The sequence below is a fragment of the Harpegnathos saltator genome, unplaced genomic scaffold (genome assembly GCF_003227715.2).
Source record: "Harpegnathos saltator strain DR-91 unplaced genomic scaffold, Hsal_v8.6 scaffold61, whole genome shotgun sequence".
Classification (NCBI taxonomy): Eukaryota; Metazoa; Arthropoda; class Insecta; order Hymenoptera; family Formicidae; genus Harpegnathos; species Harpegnathos saltator.
The window spans coordinates 905,715-921,270 of NW_020230438.1; the positions used below are offsets into that span (position 1 = coordinate 905,715).

The window sequence follows — 15,556 nt, forward strand, 5'->3', positions numbered from 1 at the left end:
GTCTGGACCGCGCCCTGACGAGGGAAAAGAAGACGAGGAGATGTAGTCATTATCGAAGTACTGCACACACATACACACACACACATACACACACATACTGTGCGTCTACCGAGCGAAGCGAACCGCTGTGACGTTATTTGAAAATAGCGCGAAGAATAGCGCGATGACACGCGCGAGTGAGAGTGATCGAACTCGGTCGATCGGAAGTCGTCAGAGTCGTCAGTTCCGAGTCACGCGATCCTGCAGCCAAGTCCGAGTCGAGCGCCGAGTCGAGGGATACGCGATGCGACGCGGTTCGGTGACTTTGGTAGACGCACAGCGATCTAGTCGTTATACCGCCTACGTGTATTATTTATATGAGATTATTAATGTAACTGTGAAGCTAGATATCGCCAGTTGGCGGTAAGTCGTAGCGAGTGTTCGTTGTGAGACGGGAGAGAGGAAGCTAGCAATCGTAAGAGCGAAAGAGAGCGCGGTGGCAGGCACAAAGGAAACGGGGAGGGAAAACAGAAGGAAGTAATAAGCGGAACCAAATATGATCTTAAATAAATAGGCGTCTAAGCTCTCTCTCTCCCTCTCTCTCTCGCGCGAGACAGAGAACTCTGATACTGATTATTTGAATAACGGCAGTCTCTCTTCTGCGAGCCCGATCGAATTTTTCTCGCGACTACGGAGAGCGAACTCGCGCGGAGTCTCTCAGTCGGCGACAGCGATCGCAAACGAGCGCAGCGCGTCGCGGCGAAAACGAAACGAAGTGCGCGAGGAGAGAGAGAGGACAATCGGAAGTTTGCGCGCGGAAAGCCACGCTCGCGACGATAAACAACGGAGAGCCACGCGAGCGCGAGACGGACCTTACCTGGGAGGTCCGCGAGTGAATTACGAGCGTATGAATCACAAGACCCGAGCGCAAAGATAACACCTGCGCGCATTAATCGCCCCCGCGTCGACCTCGCGTCGCTCCGGCCGATGAAGCTAAGCGGCTCAAAGCGTTCGCGGCGCGGCGGAAAGCTGGAAAGCGCGCTAACAGACGAAAGGTAAGACGGGGGACACGCGATCCCCAAATTGAATCTCGGTCTCGTTTCTCCGCGAGTTCTCGAGAGACGAGAGACGACGCCGACGAGCTGAGCCAAACGCGGATTCTCGACGGTAGCCAGATTACGATTACCGCCTCGCGCGCGGTAATTCGCCGCGATAGAACGCCGCGCGGCGGCGCGGCTTAAACACGGACGTGTTCGTTGCGACGAGCGAGAGAGAGAGAGAGAGAGAGAGAGAGAGAGAGAGAGAGAGAGAGAGAGAGAGGTGCGGGCACTTGATCCGACGAAGCGATTGAAGCGATTACGTCGAGACACTCCGTATTGTAGTATCGATTGAAATTCGATGGGAATTAGCAGACACCAATCGACCCACACAAAATGACCATTAATAAAATATCATTTATTCTGATACATCCGCTTATTCCGTACCCAGCTTATTTTCTACCGACGACAGAGCGCGATGTTTGTCGCTCGATTGATTACGTAAATGGAGGAGGAAACATAAAGAGAAACAAGAGCAAAGCAATATCGGCAGTGAACGACCGGCAGTAATGTGTACACACCGATAGTGAATAAAAGCATCGATTAATATTTATCCTGCAACGTTCCACGTGGATCATCAATTTAGTGACTTAGGTCGTCTTCGCTCAGCAATAGCTGTGTCCTTGCCTCAACACCCGACGAGATCCGAAGAGATTTCTTCGGTTGATTTCGCTGCTCCAGGTTTTGCATCGTTCCTCCGTGCTCGCGCGCTCTCACGGCTCTCGGCGTGAAGGAACAATCTCGTGAAGGAAAAATCCACGAGACGACGATAAGAAGGGTCGAGCGCGCGATCAACAGTTGCAAACAGTTGGCGATAATCCACGCGCGTATCATCAGAGAGCGAGATTTCATTCGTTTATTCATTGCTATATATTCCAACTGCGACAACTCGCGCTCGCGTCGCCTCTGTTTAATTTTCGCAAGGCGCGAGCTCGCACCGGTAACGACGGACCAGCTTCTTCGGGCAGGCGCGGCCTCCGTTCTCGGCTTCCCGCTGATCGTCGGGAAAACAGAAAAGGATAATATTAAGGATCAGGAGGTGATAACGTCTCGCTCTTTCGCGTATTTCTAGCGCAAGAACGAGCGCGTAAATCGGCCGCCGCCGCCAATCACACGGCCTACCTCGATAGTACGGTAGCTCGTGACGCGACCGACGCCGCAAGAGACGCTGCACGGCGACCAGCTTGACCAACGCGTCACCACGCAGTGCACCGGAGGAGGATTAAACCGGCCGGTAGCAGGTAGCTGACTCTGGATCGCGGTCCCGTTGAGAGGCTGCCCGGTGAGAGCGGTTCGCACCTGGAAACAACAGCTCGAGTGAGCATCGCGCTCGCGCGGCTTCCGGGATCTCGGCGAGTACTCGCGCTCACTATGCCACAGGTGTTCTCGCACTCGTCCAACGTAAGGAAGTTGTTGCGATTGCCGCGGCAGCCGCCGTAGCCGAACGGCAGGCACATGAGTTTCTGCGAATTGAAAGCCCACCTCTGGAAGTAGCCTCTGCAGGGCCCGGCGTCAGCCTCCTCCATGCAGACAACTGTAAGAGTAACCAGCGATCGATCGCGACGTTCCGATCTCGAGATATTCTCTGAGATATTCGAGTCGACTTTTCATCGCGGTGTTATCGAGAAGACGGACGGGGGGGGGCTCTTAGTCTCTCTCCGATTACCTCCTCCTTACTGACCCGACCCGAACGCTTGATCAACATTTCAGCCCCGCCCGAGCGCTTGATCCTCTCTTACCCTTCGCCGTTGCCATGTCGAAGGTGCAGTCCGACTGGATGAGACAGGGTCGTTGCTGAAGCAGCTCCACGCGCGCGGAGCATTCCGTCTGCTGCGACGGCTCGACCATCAGCAGCCTGGTGCGCAATTTCACGCCTTTGCCGCAGCTGGCACTGCACGGCGACCAGTCGGACCAGTCCGTCACCTGAAATCTCCCCCCGTTTAGCCAGTTATCGTTTCGACTCGCCGGAGACGGCGAGCGAGGAACGGTGAACGGCGCACCTTGCAGAGCGGATCAACCTGCTCCTCCGTTCCCGGCTGGCAAGGTGGCTCCATGCATTTCTCCTTCTCGACGATCGACACGAACGGGCAGCGCTTGCGACCTCGACGGTCGCGGAACCTCCTCGTCCGCATCTTCAGGCCGACGCCGCACGTGCTCGAACACTCGGACCATTCGCCCCATTCCGTGGTCTCGCAGAGAGGGTCATTGTTCACTAACGACGTTGCGTCCTCGTTCCCCTCCTCACCCCTGAAGTAAGAGGCAAAGTTTCGATCGTAAGATAGCGGCGAGATTAGGCGCTCGTCTCGCGCGGCAGACGGAGCGAGAGAGAGACAGAGAGAGAGAGAGAGAGAGAGAGAGAGAGAGAGAGAGAGAGAGAGAGAGATCGATTGTCCGCGAAAGGAAACGTTTGCAAAGTCGCCCCGGCACACACAGTGGGGCCAGCTGGTTGAAAATTCTCTAGAGACCTGAATCTCCAACCGATCATCGGATGGACACCAATGGATGAGGTTGATAAATTCCAAAGAGATCTGTCTAGCCGAAATTTTGAAAAAAATTATCGGTTCAGGGGTTCATGGGTTTAGGGTTTGTCTGAAAAGTTTCGAGGCTCGAACTTAATGCTTTTATTAGCTGAATATTCAACGAGTCGAGTATTATTAGATTCTCGAGCTAGGGCTAGATTGGGTTCTTGGACTATCTCTGGGCCTCTTAATATATATACGTCTTCATGCATCCACGAGCCAAAAAGTTTTCGGTCATTGACAGATTCCTAGGTTTGATGGGCTTAAGACTCAAAATCCCTCGGTTTTGTGGTTCAACGGGTCTATATTTGATATTTTCGGCATATTTGTAGCTTTGAGTTAATGGGTTTCTGCTTCAAGATCGATGTGTCTCGAGGTGTCTGTTGTTGATTGGTCGGTTTCATAGTTCAGATCCGCTGAATACGCTATTAGATAGAAATAAGTGTCGAATAATGAGTATTTCACAAGTTCCTCGCGTTTAACGATAATTCTTTCTCCTCTTTTGGAGGCTGGAAATTTGAGAAAAAAAATTTTCTTTTTAATTTCGGCAAGACAGATATCTCTTCGGCATTTATTCGGCAGGCATCAACCTCCGTTCAGGATCAAAATCCTGGTTGGTTAGGTATCGATGATCGGTTGGAAATTCCAGGTCTCTGGAGAATTTTCAAAACGCCAAAAAACTGGCCCCACTGTGCGGCACTTCGACACTCCTCTGCTCGTCTGCTCGAAGAACTCGCGTGTCCATTCGCGAATTACTCATGGCGCGAATTACTCACGGGCACTCCGCCACGGACGCGACGCACATCTCCTTGGAGGTCAGCTGCCTGTTGCAGTTGAACATGGCGGCCTTGTCGGGCATTCTGTACGACCTCGTGCGCATCCTTAGGCCCTTACCGCAGCTCACCGAGCAGGGCGACCATTCCGTGTACTCCGTAGTCTGGCATTCCGCTTAATTTGCAACAAGACAAAGGGCAAATTACTCCCCCAGCACGATCGCGGCTAACTCGCGCTCTAACTCTCTCACTTCGTGTCCGCGAGCGCGCTCAGCGCTAACAGCGCGAAGCGCTCGCGGAGTGAGCGATTATTCCGCGGTGAGTCGCGTAAGCTGGCAGGCAGGCAGGCAGGCATGATGAAGGGATCGATCGAGGGATAAGAGAAATTGTAAGGCTTAATGCCTGTGCGTACGTCTCGACGTGTCCTCCGTGTTCTCGGCCACTTCCAGCTCGGCCACTTGCTGCTGCAGCAGTTCCTCGCTGCACCCGCGCGGGATGATCTTCTCCCGGTCGATGTACAACCTGGCCAGCGGCAGCATAGGCCGGCCGCTGGGGTCGTAGAACGGGGAGCGCGGGTCCTCCGGGTAGGAGGTCGTGATCGGCTTCATCTTCTCGCGCGGCTTCGTCTCGGAATTCGGCGACATGTAGGTGATGCCGTTGTCGGTGCCGGCGTCCCACGGGTACAGGTCGATTAGCATCCCCCTCGCCCAGCTGCAGTCCTTCTGGCAGAGGTTCAGTTTGCTCACCCCCACCACCCAGTCGGGGGACGGGCCCAGCATGGAAGCCACCGAGAGCAGGGGGTGTCTGCGATCTACCCTGGAAACGCGAAGATACGGCGATATCGCTACCTGGTCGTCTACTGATCGACTTTGCCTGACGATTGATTCGCGCGTCCTAGGAGGCGTTTCCTAGGAACTTTCTTCCGCGCGAAGAAGAAGACGTTCGTTGTTGAGATTGAGAGAGACACGCGACCGCGGTTGAGGAGAAGACGCTTAATGTCGCTCTCGCTCTCGAGCGAGCGAGCGAACGAGCGTTACCTGAAACTCGTGGTCGTGTTGGTATTGACGTTGGGGTACCAAAGACCGGTAGCTTTGATGAGGGTCTTGAGCTGGCTGGCTTTCGCCCTGAGCTCCGCTTCGACGCCCGTCGCGGAGCCCCACTCGGCCAATTGCCGAAAACCGTCCGTGGCGATGTGATCTCTGCCCCAAAAGGAGAAATTCGGCTGGTGAGATGCGCCGATAACGTCGCTGAAGTGGGTCAGCCAGGCGGAAAAGGGGAAGTCTTTCGGATGAGTTCTATTCGACCAGATGCCCTCCATAGTTAGCTGAAAAAAAGTGCGCGGCAGGCGAGGTATATATATATATATATATATACGCTGAGCGAGTGTGACTAGAGGTTCCGTTCCGCCTCTCTCATCTTCTTCGCGACGCGCACTCGCGTGCTTTGCTACGTCGCTCGCGCATTGAAGACAAACGTAGGCGTGAAAATCGACGAGAGCTATTTATTACGAGGGAGCTGCAGGCAACGCGAGTTCATCAGAGCATCGAGCCGAGACGTCAGAATGGTCTCGTGGCTCAAGCTGATGGCAAGAGATATATAAATCCCTTCGTCTTCAGGACTCTCCGTAGGCTCACCGAGTACTTGGCCTCGTCGCAAGCGCAGCATCTGGTGTCGTTCAGGCTCTCGACTTCGCCGCTCGTGGACTCGCAGACGCTCTTGGAGAGCGCGCCGTCCTCGGCGTACCAGCGTATGTTATTTTCCAGGATCATGGCGGTGAAGATGACGCACCCGGCGCCGCTCGGCGGCGCCCGCCACATCACTTGGATCTGCCGCAGACGAGTGCAAAAGTTCAGTTGTGTGCATCTCTGAGCGAGAGCGGAAGGGAAATGATACTTTCAGGCGGCGTTCGCACCTCCGACTTGGGGAAATCGGTGGCCTCGGAGATGGTGTTGATGCAGTCCTCGTTGAAGGCAGTCAAGGTGTCCGGGAACAGCTGGAAGTAACCGATGCGCGCCGCTAGATTGTTCGGCGCGTGTTGCGAGTGCACCGTCAGCGTGAAACGCGTGAACTGCTGCAGCCGCTCGTGCGTCCGCGAGCCTGAAAATTCCACGCATCGTGAGAGCCGGCGTGAATCCGACGAAGATCCCGGCCTACTCCGTTTGCCCTTCATCCGCCCCAACGACGACCCCCCTCAAACGGACAAAGCGCGCGCGACCTTGCAGACTGACGGTGTAGACCGCGTTGGGGATGTATCCGTTGGTCTGTCCGCTGATGAGGATCCTGTAGCCACCGTCGCCCGGTGTCCTCGGGGCGGAGGTCTGCTCCACCGTCGGCCTCATGGGGCATCCGGCGTGAGCCACCGCCAAGATGCACGTCGTCAGTACCAGGGATAACATTCTGCGACCTGTAATATTCCGGGAGGGAGGCGTTTTGTTGTGTTTGTACATCTGTACCTCTGCTCGCGCGGACTGGAACATTGATAGTAATAATAACAACAACAACAATAATAATAACCTTATCGAACACTACACTAGGAAAAATGTGTTGTTGCGTGAACCAAAATTTTGTCGCAACGACAAAATAATTTGGTTGAAGCATGCCCAACAAAACTGTTCAGTTCCTGTAAACAAATATCTCGTTTGATTACGGTTCGCTCGTACAGCGTAATACTCTTGTTACACCAAAGCAAGCAGAAAGCTTCAACTATATGAATTTTGTTAAAGACTTTTTCTCGATATATAAAATCTAAATTTTAGTGCACCGAATGACAAAGTAGCATCCATTGGGAATTATTTTGGTTCATGTGAAATAATATCTCGTTATTATGTAATTTTTATGAATAAAATAACCAAAATGCTTAATTTTTATTAATACGAAGTCTAAGAAATCTAAATCACTCGGTCCAGAGAAATGAAAGCAGAAAAATATATTTAGTTGAGACAACTAAATATTTTGTTACATAAAACAAGATATTTGGTTGCTATTAAAAAATGCCTCAGCTGAACAGTTTGGTTGGAGATACTAAATCTTTTTTCCTAGTGTAGGACGTCGAGAGTGATGGCTGCTGGGACGAGCCGCAGGCGCTCTCTCTCTCTCTCTCTCTCTCTCGTTATCCTTCATTGTGCGACGCCGGCGTGCTAATTCGCGGAGCGAGTTGCTCCGAAAGTTTCGGCCGCGTGGTTATTGTGACGGCAAGGCCGCCGCGCGCGTAATTCGTTTCGGCGGAATTCGCGACGGCAGAACGACACTCCGGCGAATTATCCTTGAGTTCACGCCTCGCTCGGTTGTCCGCCGCGGAAATGGCCGCAATTTGACAGCGGCCGCGTGAAAAGCCGGGAACCGCGAGAGTCGCTCTCTCTCTCTCTCTCTCTCCCTCTCTCTCGAGCGCCATTGTTAGAATTCGGCCGGAGCGCCGGCGAACGCGCCAGGTCGAGCGCGACCGCTTCGAGCGTTTGCAGCGCCGGACCATCGCCGTCCGCGATGAAAGATCGCCGCGGGAATGCCTTGTGCCACATAGAGCCGCGCAAAGTGGCGATGTACGATCGCGAGCGGATCGCAGTCAAGCACCGATTACGCAAGCCTGCGAACGGAGAACGGGGATTGTAATTACGGGCCTCAGGATCCGTCGAACGAGCAGGGTCGCGGAAACTCTCGGGGGTCTTCCCGGAGTAAGCAGCCGAGTCAGAAGGCGCGAATGAAAGAGGCACGCCGCCGGCAATCCCGGATGACGATGATGAATGGCTCTCGTTACGTTCGCTCTCGTCGTTCTTCTTTCTCACCGACCTGCCGATCGAAAGCGCGCGAAAGACTAGATCTCTCTCCTGCGATCCCGGCGGCGATGTCGAAAGCGATCGACGAGCGAGTTCAACGACATAATATAATGGCAGTTGCGCGCACATCACTCGCGACTCGCGAGACCGGCCGCCGCGCCGCGGCGATACTTGATTCTCGCGTGACGACAATGGGGAATAAGGCATTCTCTCTCCCGTATCGCAGAAAGGGAATCGTGAGAAGGTTAATTATCGATTCTCGCGAGGGCCCGTAGCAAATCGCGCGTTCTCCGCGCGGGACGCAGCGGGGAGGATAATCGCGATCGGATATATCTCACGACGATCGCGGCCGACGATTCTCTCTCTCTCTCTCCCTCTCTCTCTCTCCTTGGAAGTGTCCGCTTTCTTCCTTCCTTCCTTCGGACCGAACGATATCGCGTGATAGCCGCGCGGCGCGGCGGATAACGACGCGGCGATCGCGAACAATGCGATCGCGTGCGGGAGATTAAATCGTACTTGAGATTACGATCCGTGTCAAGATGCACGGCCGCTCATTCTACGGCCGCGATTATTGTAATTAATGAACGTCCTCGCCGCGTGTAATAAGATACTCCCTAGCGACTCGTCGCGTGGAAGCCTCGAGCGCTGAAACCGCACGATAAGAATCAACGGCGCAGGCTCGTCGACGGCTCGTCGATTCCAGACGAGTATCACGACGCGTCGTTCATTGATTATTATCAAGCGGATGAGGAGAGAGCGCAGGAAGAGTCTGCCTGAATGCGCATGATGAACGGCGCAGAAGTGAGCGATCGGAAAATCGCTCGACGACAAACGACTCGTCGTCGAGCTTCGGCGGACAAGCTGATCGATAGACCGGTTCTAAAACTTTCGACGACACTGTTATCGTTATCGTCAGTGTCGCTACGCTACGTGGCGCTAACGTGGCTAACAGCACTATTCATAGCGTTCGACGGATAACGTAACGATAACGAAGTCGTCGCAGGATAAGGCCGGGGTCTGCAATGCGAGGTGTAGTACTTGAGAAATTAACCAATCCTAATCGATTTTTACATGAATAATCGAATGAGATTAGCGAATTTCTTAAGCCTCGCGCGCGACGAGGAGCCGACGAGCCGACGAGCCGGCGAGCCGCGAGAGAGAAACGCCGGGAAGACTTTTTTCTGAAGAAATCACCGCGACCGCTTTGAATCGCTTCGCCGCGGTCGCTGCGCGCGTGCCGCGCGTCCGCGCGGCGACGCATTCTCGCTCGATGCATCTGATTACGGGCCGCGGACAGCTGGGAACTGGGTCGGGACTCGTGCCAGTCCGCTCCGACCGGCTTTCGAGATCGGTGCTCTCGGCCACGTAGGTGTAGGTTTCTAGAACGCTAGCTGGCGAGAAAGACGGAGCGCGAGCCGCGCGGCACCGTCGGAAATTGCAGAATGCGACGCGCTGGATCTGCACCTCGCGGCTCGCACGTGGCTGGCAGCGAGAGACGCCTCCAGCGGCTCAGCCGGCGCGGCGGAAGCGCTTCGTTCCGCAGTGTAAGAAACATTGAACTTTCAGGCGGTAAACGCGCAACAAAGCAAACCTAACCGACAGTCAGGCTCACTGCTGGTGCTCTACACCTCTGGTATTGTTGCGTGGACCAAAATTTTGTCGCGACGACAAAATAATTGGTTGAGATATGCCCGACAAAACTGTTCAGTTCCTGTGAACAAATATCTTGTTCAATTACGGTTTGTTGGTATAACGTAATACTTTTGTTATACCGAAGCGATACCAAAAAGCTTTAACTAGATGAATTTTGTTGAAAATATTTTGTTAACAAATTTTTCTCAATATATAAAATCTAGATTTTGAGTGCACGGAAAGACAGAATAGTATTGCCACTGGGCATTATTTTAGCTTATGTAAAATAATATTTCGTTGTTATGTAATTTTTATGGATAAAATAAATGTTAAAATGCTTGATTTTTATTAATACGAAGTCTAAGAACAGAATCATTTGGCCCAGAGAACAGAGCAGAGAAATATATATTGGTTGAGACAACTAAATATTTTGTTATATGAAACAAGATATTTGGTTGCTATTAAAAAATGCCTCAACTGAACAGTTTGGTAAGAGATACTAAATTTCTTTTCCTGGGATAGGATTTGAATAAACGGAGAAAGAGAAACAGAGAGAGTCTGATGGAGACAAGGATGTGGTAAAAGAAGCGGAGACGAAAGGATGTCTCTCTTGGGTTCCGACTCGTTTACGTGGTAAAACCAATTAGCTATCGTTCGCGGCGAGCTTCAGCAATTCGTTAGCATATTTCGGAAGCTACGGGGGTTGCTCCGCAGGCAATTAGAATCTTCGCATTTAGGCTGAGTCGTTTTGTATGTCTGCCTACACGTATCCCAATGTAGAGTGTTATTTTGTTTAGTGAAATTATAATTTTATTCATATTTCGGGGCGTCTTTATAATTCTCTCGCTCATTAATATCAGAAGTCCCTACAGCAGCGAGACACGACGCGCTCTCGAGAGATACTCTCGAGAGGAACTCGCGTTTCTCTCGACATCTGGAGCGTACGGATCGTCTCGCTCGCGTTGGAAATTGCCACGAAAAGATCACGTCGGAGGTGTCGCGAGGAATGAGAGACTTCTCGGGAACTGTCGCCCTTATCGGAGATGCTCGCGACTCTGATTCCGCGCGATCAATTACCCGCGATAGATAGATGGATAGACACACACACACACACACACACACACGCACACACATACGCACACGTCCGTTTCGCGACGAGCGACGAGATCGATGAACACAGCTAAGCGTCGTCGACAGGCGTATCCGGGAAGCGTGCGCGGACTTGAGCGCGATTCATCACTGTCGGTCACCTCGCGCGCGCTCCGGTTGCCTTTGTTGGCGCGCTTTTTACTCGCGCGCGCGCGCGCGCGCGCGCCTCGTAATCGATGCCGTAATCGATGTACACTTTCACAGTTTCACTCTGCGAACGCGAACGGGTGTCGCGCGATTTTAATCGCGGCGGGCTTCGCCGGCCGTCGAAATTCACGTCATCGGGCTCGAGGACGAACAGCGGCGACCGCTTCTTCGCGCGTGCACGCGTGAAAACTGATGCGCGTCCCTCGCCGGATTCCCGTACTACGCCCCTACTACGCGCCCCCACGACGCTCGCGGGTCGTCGCGTGGGTGAGAATCTACCGCGTGTCACTCTCGCAATTAGCGGGATAATTGCGCGCTGAACGGCGCGGCGCGGGGGGAGGCTGCGCGCAGGTAGCGGCCACGCGCTCGTCACGCTCGTGTCTTGTCGCGCGCGCGCGCATTCACGCGTCTGCCGCGAACGAGAGCGAGCGCTTCATTAACTCGCGCTTCCATCTCCACGATTTCTTCCATCCACGATTTTATCCGGCACTTTCTGCCGAGCAACCTTTCGTTGCCTCGTCTTTGACGAGCCGCGCCGCTTCGTGAACTCTGGAGCTGCCAAAGCGGTCGAAACGACCGGTTTGAAATGTCTTGTCAATATTACTCGAATTTATATAACACGACGCATTTTGCACTTGTCACGAACGTTGAACAGCCAGAAAAGAGTAATTTCAGCGACAGAGAACAAGCGGAATCACCTCAATTTTGGAGGATCTTATTCTTATATGTGGCCTCATGAGGATTCCTCCAAGATTAAGAGGAAAATATTATAAGCACATTATTCTTAAAGTTAGAGGGATTAGATGTTATGTGTATAATGCAGATCTTATTGATTTTAATAGAGACTTCCTCTTATACGCGGATTATTAAATTTTCTTTTTAAAGGGTTATTATTTATTCTTACTGTACCTTAATCTTCTTACTGGTTATATTAGTTAATTTGTAAAAATTATGTATAGCGAAAAGTAATATATATATATATATATATATATATAGATGTATTTCGGCTCCAGTTCTACAATAAGTAGGCACGAATAAAATAAAATTATCGTAACAAATAAATTTCTAAAAAGTTTTATCATGGACTTCGTAGCTACAAAGATGTTCATCATAACCAATTGTATGAAACATAGTTAAAGAAAGAATATATTATTCAACTTCTTGTAATAGATTATAAACTGTATTTTTCATACAAGTAGAAAATGAATTGATACAAGAGGAAATCCTCCTGAAATAAGAGGAAAATCGTTGGAATAATATCTAATAAATAAATAAATAGATGAATGGTTCACTTTAATCGCTTTATCGAAAGAGGAATCTTTTTTCTGCAAAAGACTTCGCTTAGAATATGAGACTATGGGAAAGATCACTTTACAAATACTAGAATACTTTTTTTTGGGTGAATTGCACTGAAAGAAATGAATAAGCGGAATGAGTAATAAAATAGGTAAATAAAAGTGTCCTCTTGCGCAATACACACAAGTATAATATATTAAATATAATGTAGAGAGTATCCGGGATCTCGTTTGGAAACGACGGAAATCGTAAAGATTAATCGGATCAAACTGAGAAGAAAAGTCAAATACCATTCTGCAAAAATCGCAATAGTTATTAACGATTGAAAATCTGGATCACATCTGGAAGCTCCTTAAATTGATAACTTGAAAATTTGCCTACTCTTTTGCAAAACAGTAAAGGACTTTTTTTGTGCAGAATAACCTAATCTAGCGGGAGGTTTAAAATTCAGGGTTCAAAGTTCAATATATTCATATCTGTCGCTAGACACAATAACCGTCATATGTAGATTAGTTCATTCTGAACAAAAAAGCCCTTTACCATTTTGCAAATAAGTGCGCAAATTATCAAGTTATCGATTAAAAGAGCCTCTAGATGTGGTCATTTTCAATCATTAATAACTTAATAACTATTGCGATTTTTGCAAAATGGTACATGATTTTCCTCTTCAGTTTTACCTAAAATTAATCTTCACAATTTTCCATTTCCAAAAAATCCCAGACACCCTATACAAGATGAATATAACACATAAGAATAATTTTCGCCTTGCCTTATACCGGGTCAGTTGAGAAGTTTCGATGGAGTCTCTCAAAGACGTCGCGACTGATTTTGTTCAGCACATATTCGCAAATGTGTACATCCGTCGTATCGAAGATCATAGATAATAATCTACGATTACTCGGTAGAATGAACGAATTCCGTTTCCGATGATCAGTCCGCACTTCTACATCCAAATCCCCGTCGAAACTTTTGCGCTCATCCAGTAAAATGTTCTCCTGAGAAACCTGGGAAACTCGCGATCGCTCCGGTAGAAAAAGTAAAGTCTGGTCGCGCAGCTCTGGTCCGCTTTATTCTTTAGTGTATTCTTGCCGCCCGATCGAGTTTACATGTGCTCGTTACGTGTGCACGTATGTGTGGTCGGCTGTGAAACTCTCTGTTACAACCGACGCGTTTGCGTTTGCACGCATCGTCTGACTCCGAGAGACGTGAGGATTGCAGTTGGAAATAATTCTACGAATGCGCACGCCGCATTTCACGACTCCCGGCAAACTCCATTTTGCAACATTAACGAGCCGCAATGCGAACGCACGCGGTGTAGCTCGGCTCTCGCGGCCTAGCTCGTTCATCGCGCAGCGAGATGATTCCGCGAGAAAATCGTAAGCCGAGAAAAGGAGAGAAGGTCTCGCCGCGCGGATCGATCAGGCCGCCGCCGCCGCCGCCGCCGCCGCCGCGCCGACTCGTCGCAATCGCGTGTGCGCTTCTGCGGTGACTTCTTTCTTGTTTACATCGCCGCGATAACCCGCGGATCGCCGGATGAAGCGACGGGTCAAGCGACTTACGTAGACGAGATTCAACGTCTCGCGGAGCTTCCGGCAAAAATCCTGCCACGAATGCGCGAAAGTTCAACTCGCCGTCTGGTCGCCGACGTCGCGCGTTTATTATTAATTCGTCAACCACTCGACGACGCAGCGCGTAATCAATATCACCAAATCCGGGTTTCCTTCCCATCCGAAAACAATAAACAATAAACTCGATCGCCCGTGACTGTCAATTAAGCTCGCTGACGGGCCGGCCGCGCGCACTTGACGCGCTCCTTCCGCTCGTTGTTTCGTCGTTGTTTTTCACCAGAAGCGCGAGCTCGTCCACTCGGCCGATCAGCACAGGTTCGCACAGGTAAACGCGAACGAGACGAGCGTGTTCTCTCGCGAGGAGTCGCGGCCGACGCCGACGGAGGGAAGGACGACCGGAAGCGCGCGCGAGCCCTCTCATCGAGCGGCGGATCCTCGGCCGGTCATAATTCGCGAAATGGCGGGACGCCGCGACGCGCCGCTACTTTTATGAGGGCGACCCTTTCACGCGCTTCGGGGTGCGCGCTTACCTGGTCGCGGTGAAACCTGCCACGTTCTTCGCGTTCGATCGCCTCACGATCACAAAGACGCGCGGGTCTCACGCGGGTCTCACGGGACACGAAATCGCTCGCAAGCGAAGGCGAGCGCCGAGCGCCGAGAGCGATTCTCCTGCACGTCGCGCCGAGGTAATCAGCGAGTCTGAAGGATCTTTTCTTCCAAAGACGCGACAGATCCTCCGATTCGCGACGGCTAATCACATCGAGCGATTGCATGCGTAATCATCGCGGGACGATGGCCGCGCGGGAACGCGCGAAGGATCCGCCGTCCCGATAACGGCAATCAAAGGCCGTCAAAGTCGCCGATCCTTCCACGATCCTAGGCGAACGTTATCGATCGCGCTATGCGCGCGCGATCGATCGTCGTCGGCGGCCGAGGCGAGCGAGATTCTTCATTTAGATCCGACAGGCAGGCAGGCAGAGCCAGGCAGGTCGTGCATCGCGCGGCTCACTCGTCACGCTTACGTAATCCAGCTTGAAGAGCGCCAGAGCCGATTGGTCATGGAGGATGCCACCTACGCGTGGCATTCTAACGCGCTCGCGGCAGGACTCGTCGCGCGAGGATGACACAGGTACTCACCGAGGTGGGTCTCGGGTGCGGACGCCTGCGAGTGCCGTCGTTGCGCGAATCGATCGCGGCGATCGACGGACGTGTCGCTACTACGTCGCGTCGCGCTGGCCGTCCGGCGCGGCGAGCCGAGCAACGCAGCGGCGCTCGGAAAGTATTATCGGGAGTCATGGGGTCGGTTGTAGGTCAGCGAATATCGCTTCAGGCTCCGACGCCTTCGCGATAGCGCGGAAATGCCCACGATAAACACCCACGGGGCGCGCCTGTGGGTCCTCGATCGCGCGCGCTCTTCTTCTCGCCGGCCACGTCGAAGCCGAGGCCGAAGCCGAGGCTCGAGGCGGCTCTGGCTCTTATCTCAGATCAACGTTAACCCTCGTTAACGTACATACTCGTTGATAGGCAATAGTCAATAGCTAATCAATCACACATGGCCGCGTCGAGCGACGACTTTCGACGGCACGACTTCAGGTTTCACCCTGCGCACTTGAGACGGGCCTGTTC

The 15,556-nt window shown here is 52.0% G+C and overlaps 1 protein-coding gene across 2 annotated transcripts; it reads right to left on the reverse strand.

Moving 5' to 3' along the window:
• Nucleotides 1-1,413: 1,413 nt before the first annotated feature.
• fat-spondin (extracellular matrix protein f-spondin) lies at nt 1,414-15,245 on the reverse strand. Of its 2 annotated transcripts, none has more exons than XM_011140209.2 (12): nt 15,068-15,245; nt 6,584-6,772; nt 6,281-6,465; nt 6,003-6,194; nt 5,406-5,692; nt 4,781-5,184; nt 4,372-4,543; nt 3,077-3,323; nt 2,816-2,999; nt 2,447-2,610; nt 2,199-2,375; nt 1,414-2,070 (listed from the first exon to the last, which is right to left on the reverse strand). In XM_011140209.2, the coding sequence occupies exons 2-12, from the start codon at nt 6,762-6,764 to the stop codon at nt 1,987-1,989; spliced, it is 2,277 nt and encodes a 758-aa protein (XP_011138511.1). In that variant the 5' UTR covers nt 6,765-6,772; nt 15,068-15,245; the 3' UTR covers nt 1,414-1,986. The 2 variants fall into 2 exon arrangements, with proteins under 2 accessions (XP_011138511.1, XP_011138510.1); XM_011140208.2 differs by having other exon boundaries at nt 6,584-6,836; nt 15,068-15,194.
• Nucleotides 15,246-15,556: the final 311 nt, after the last annotated feature.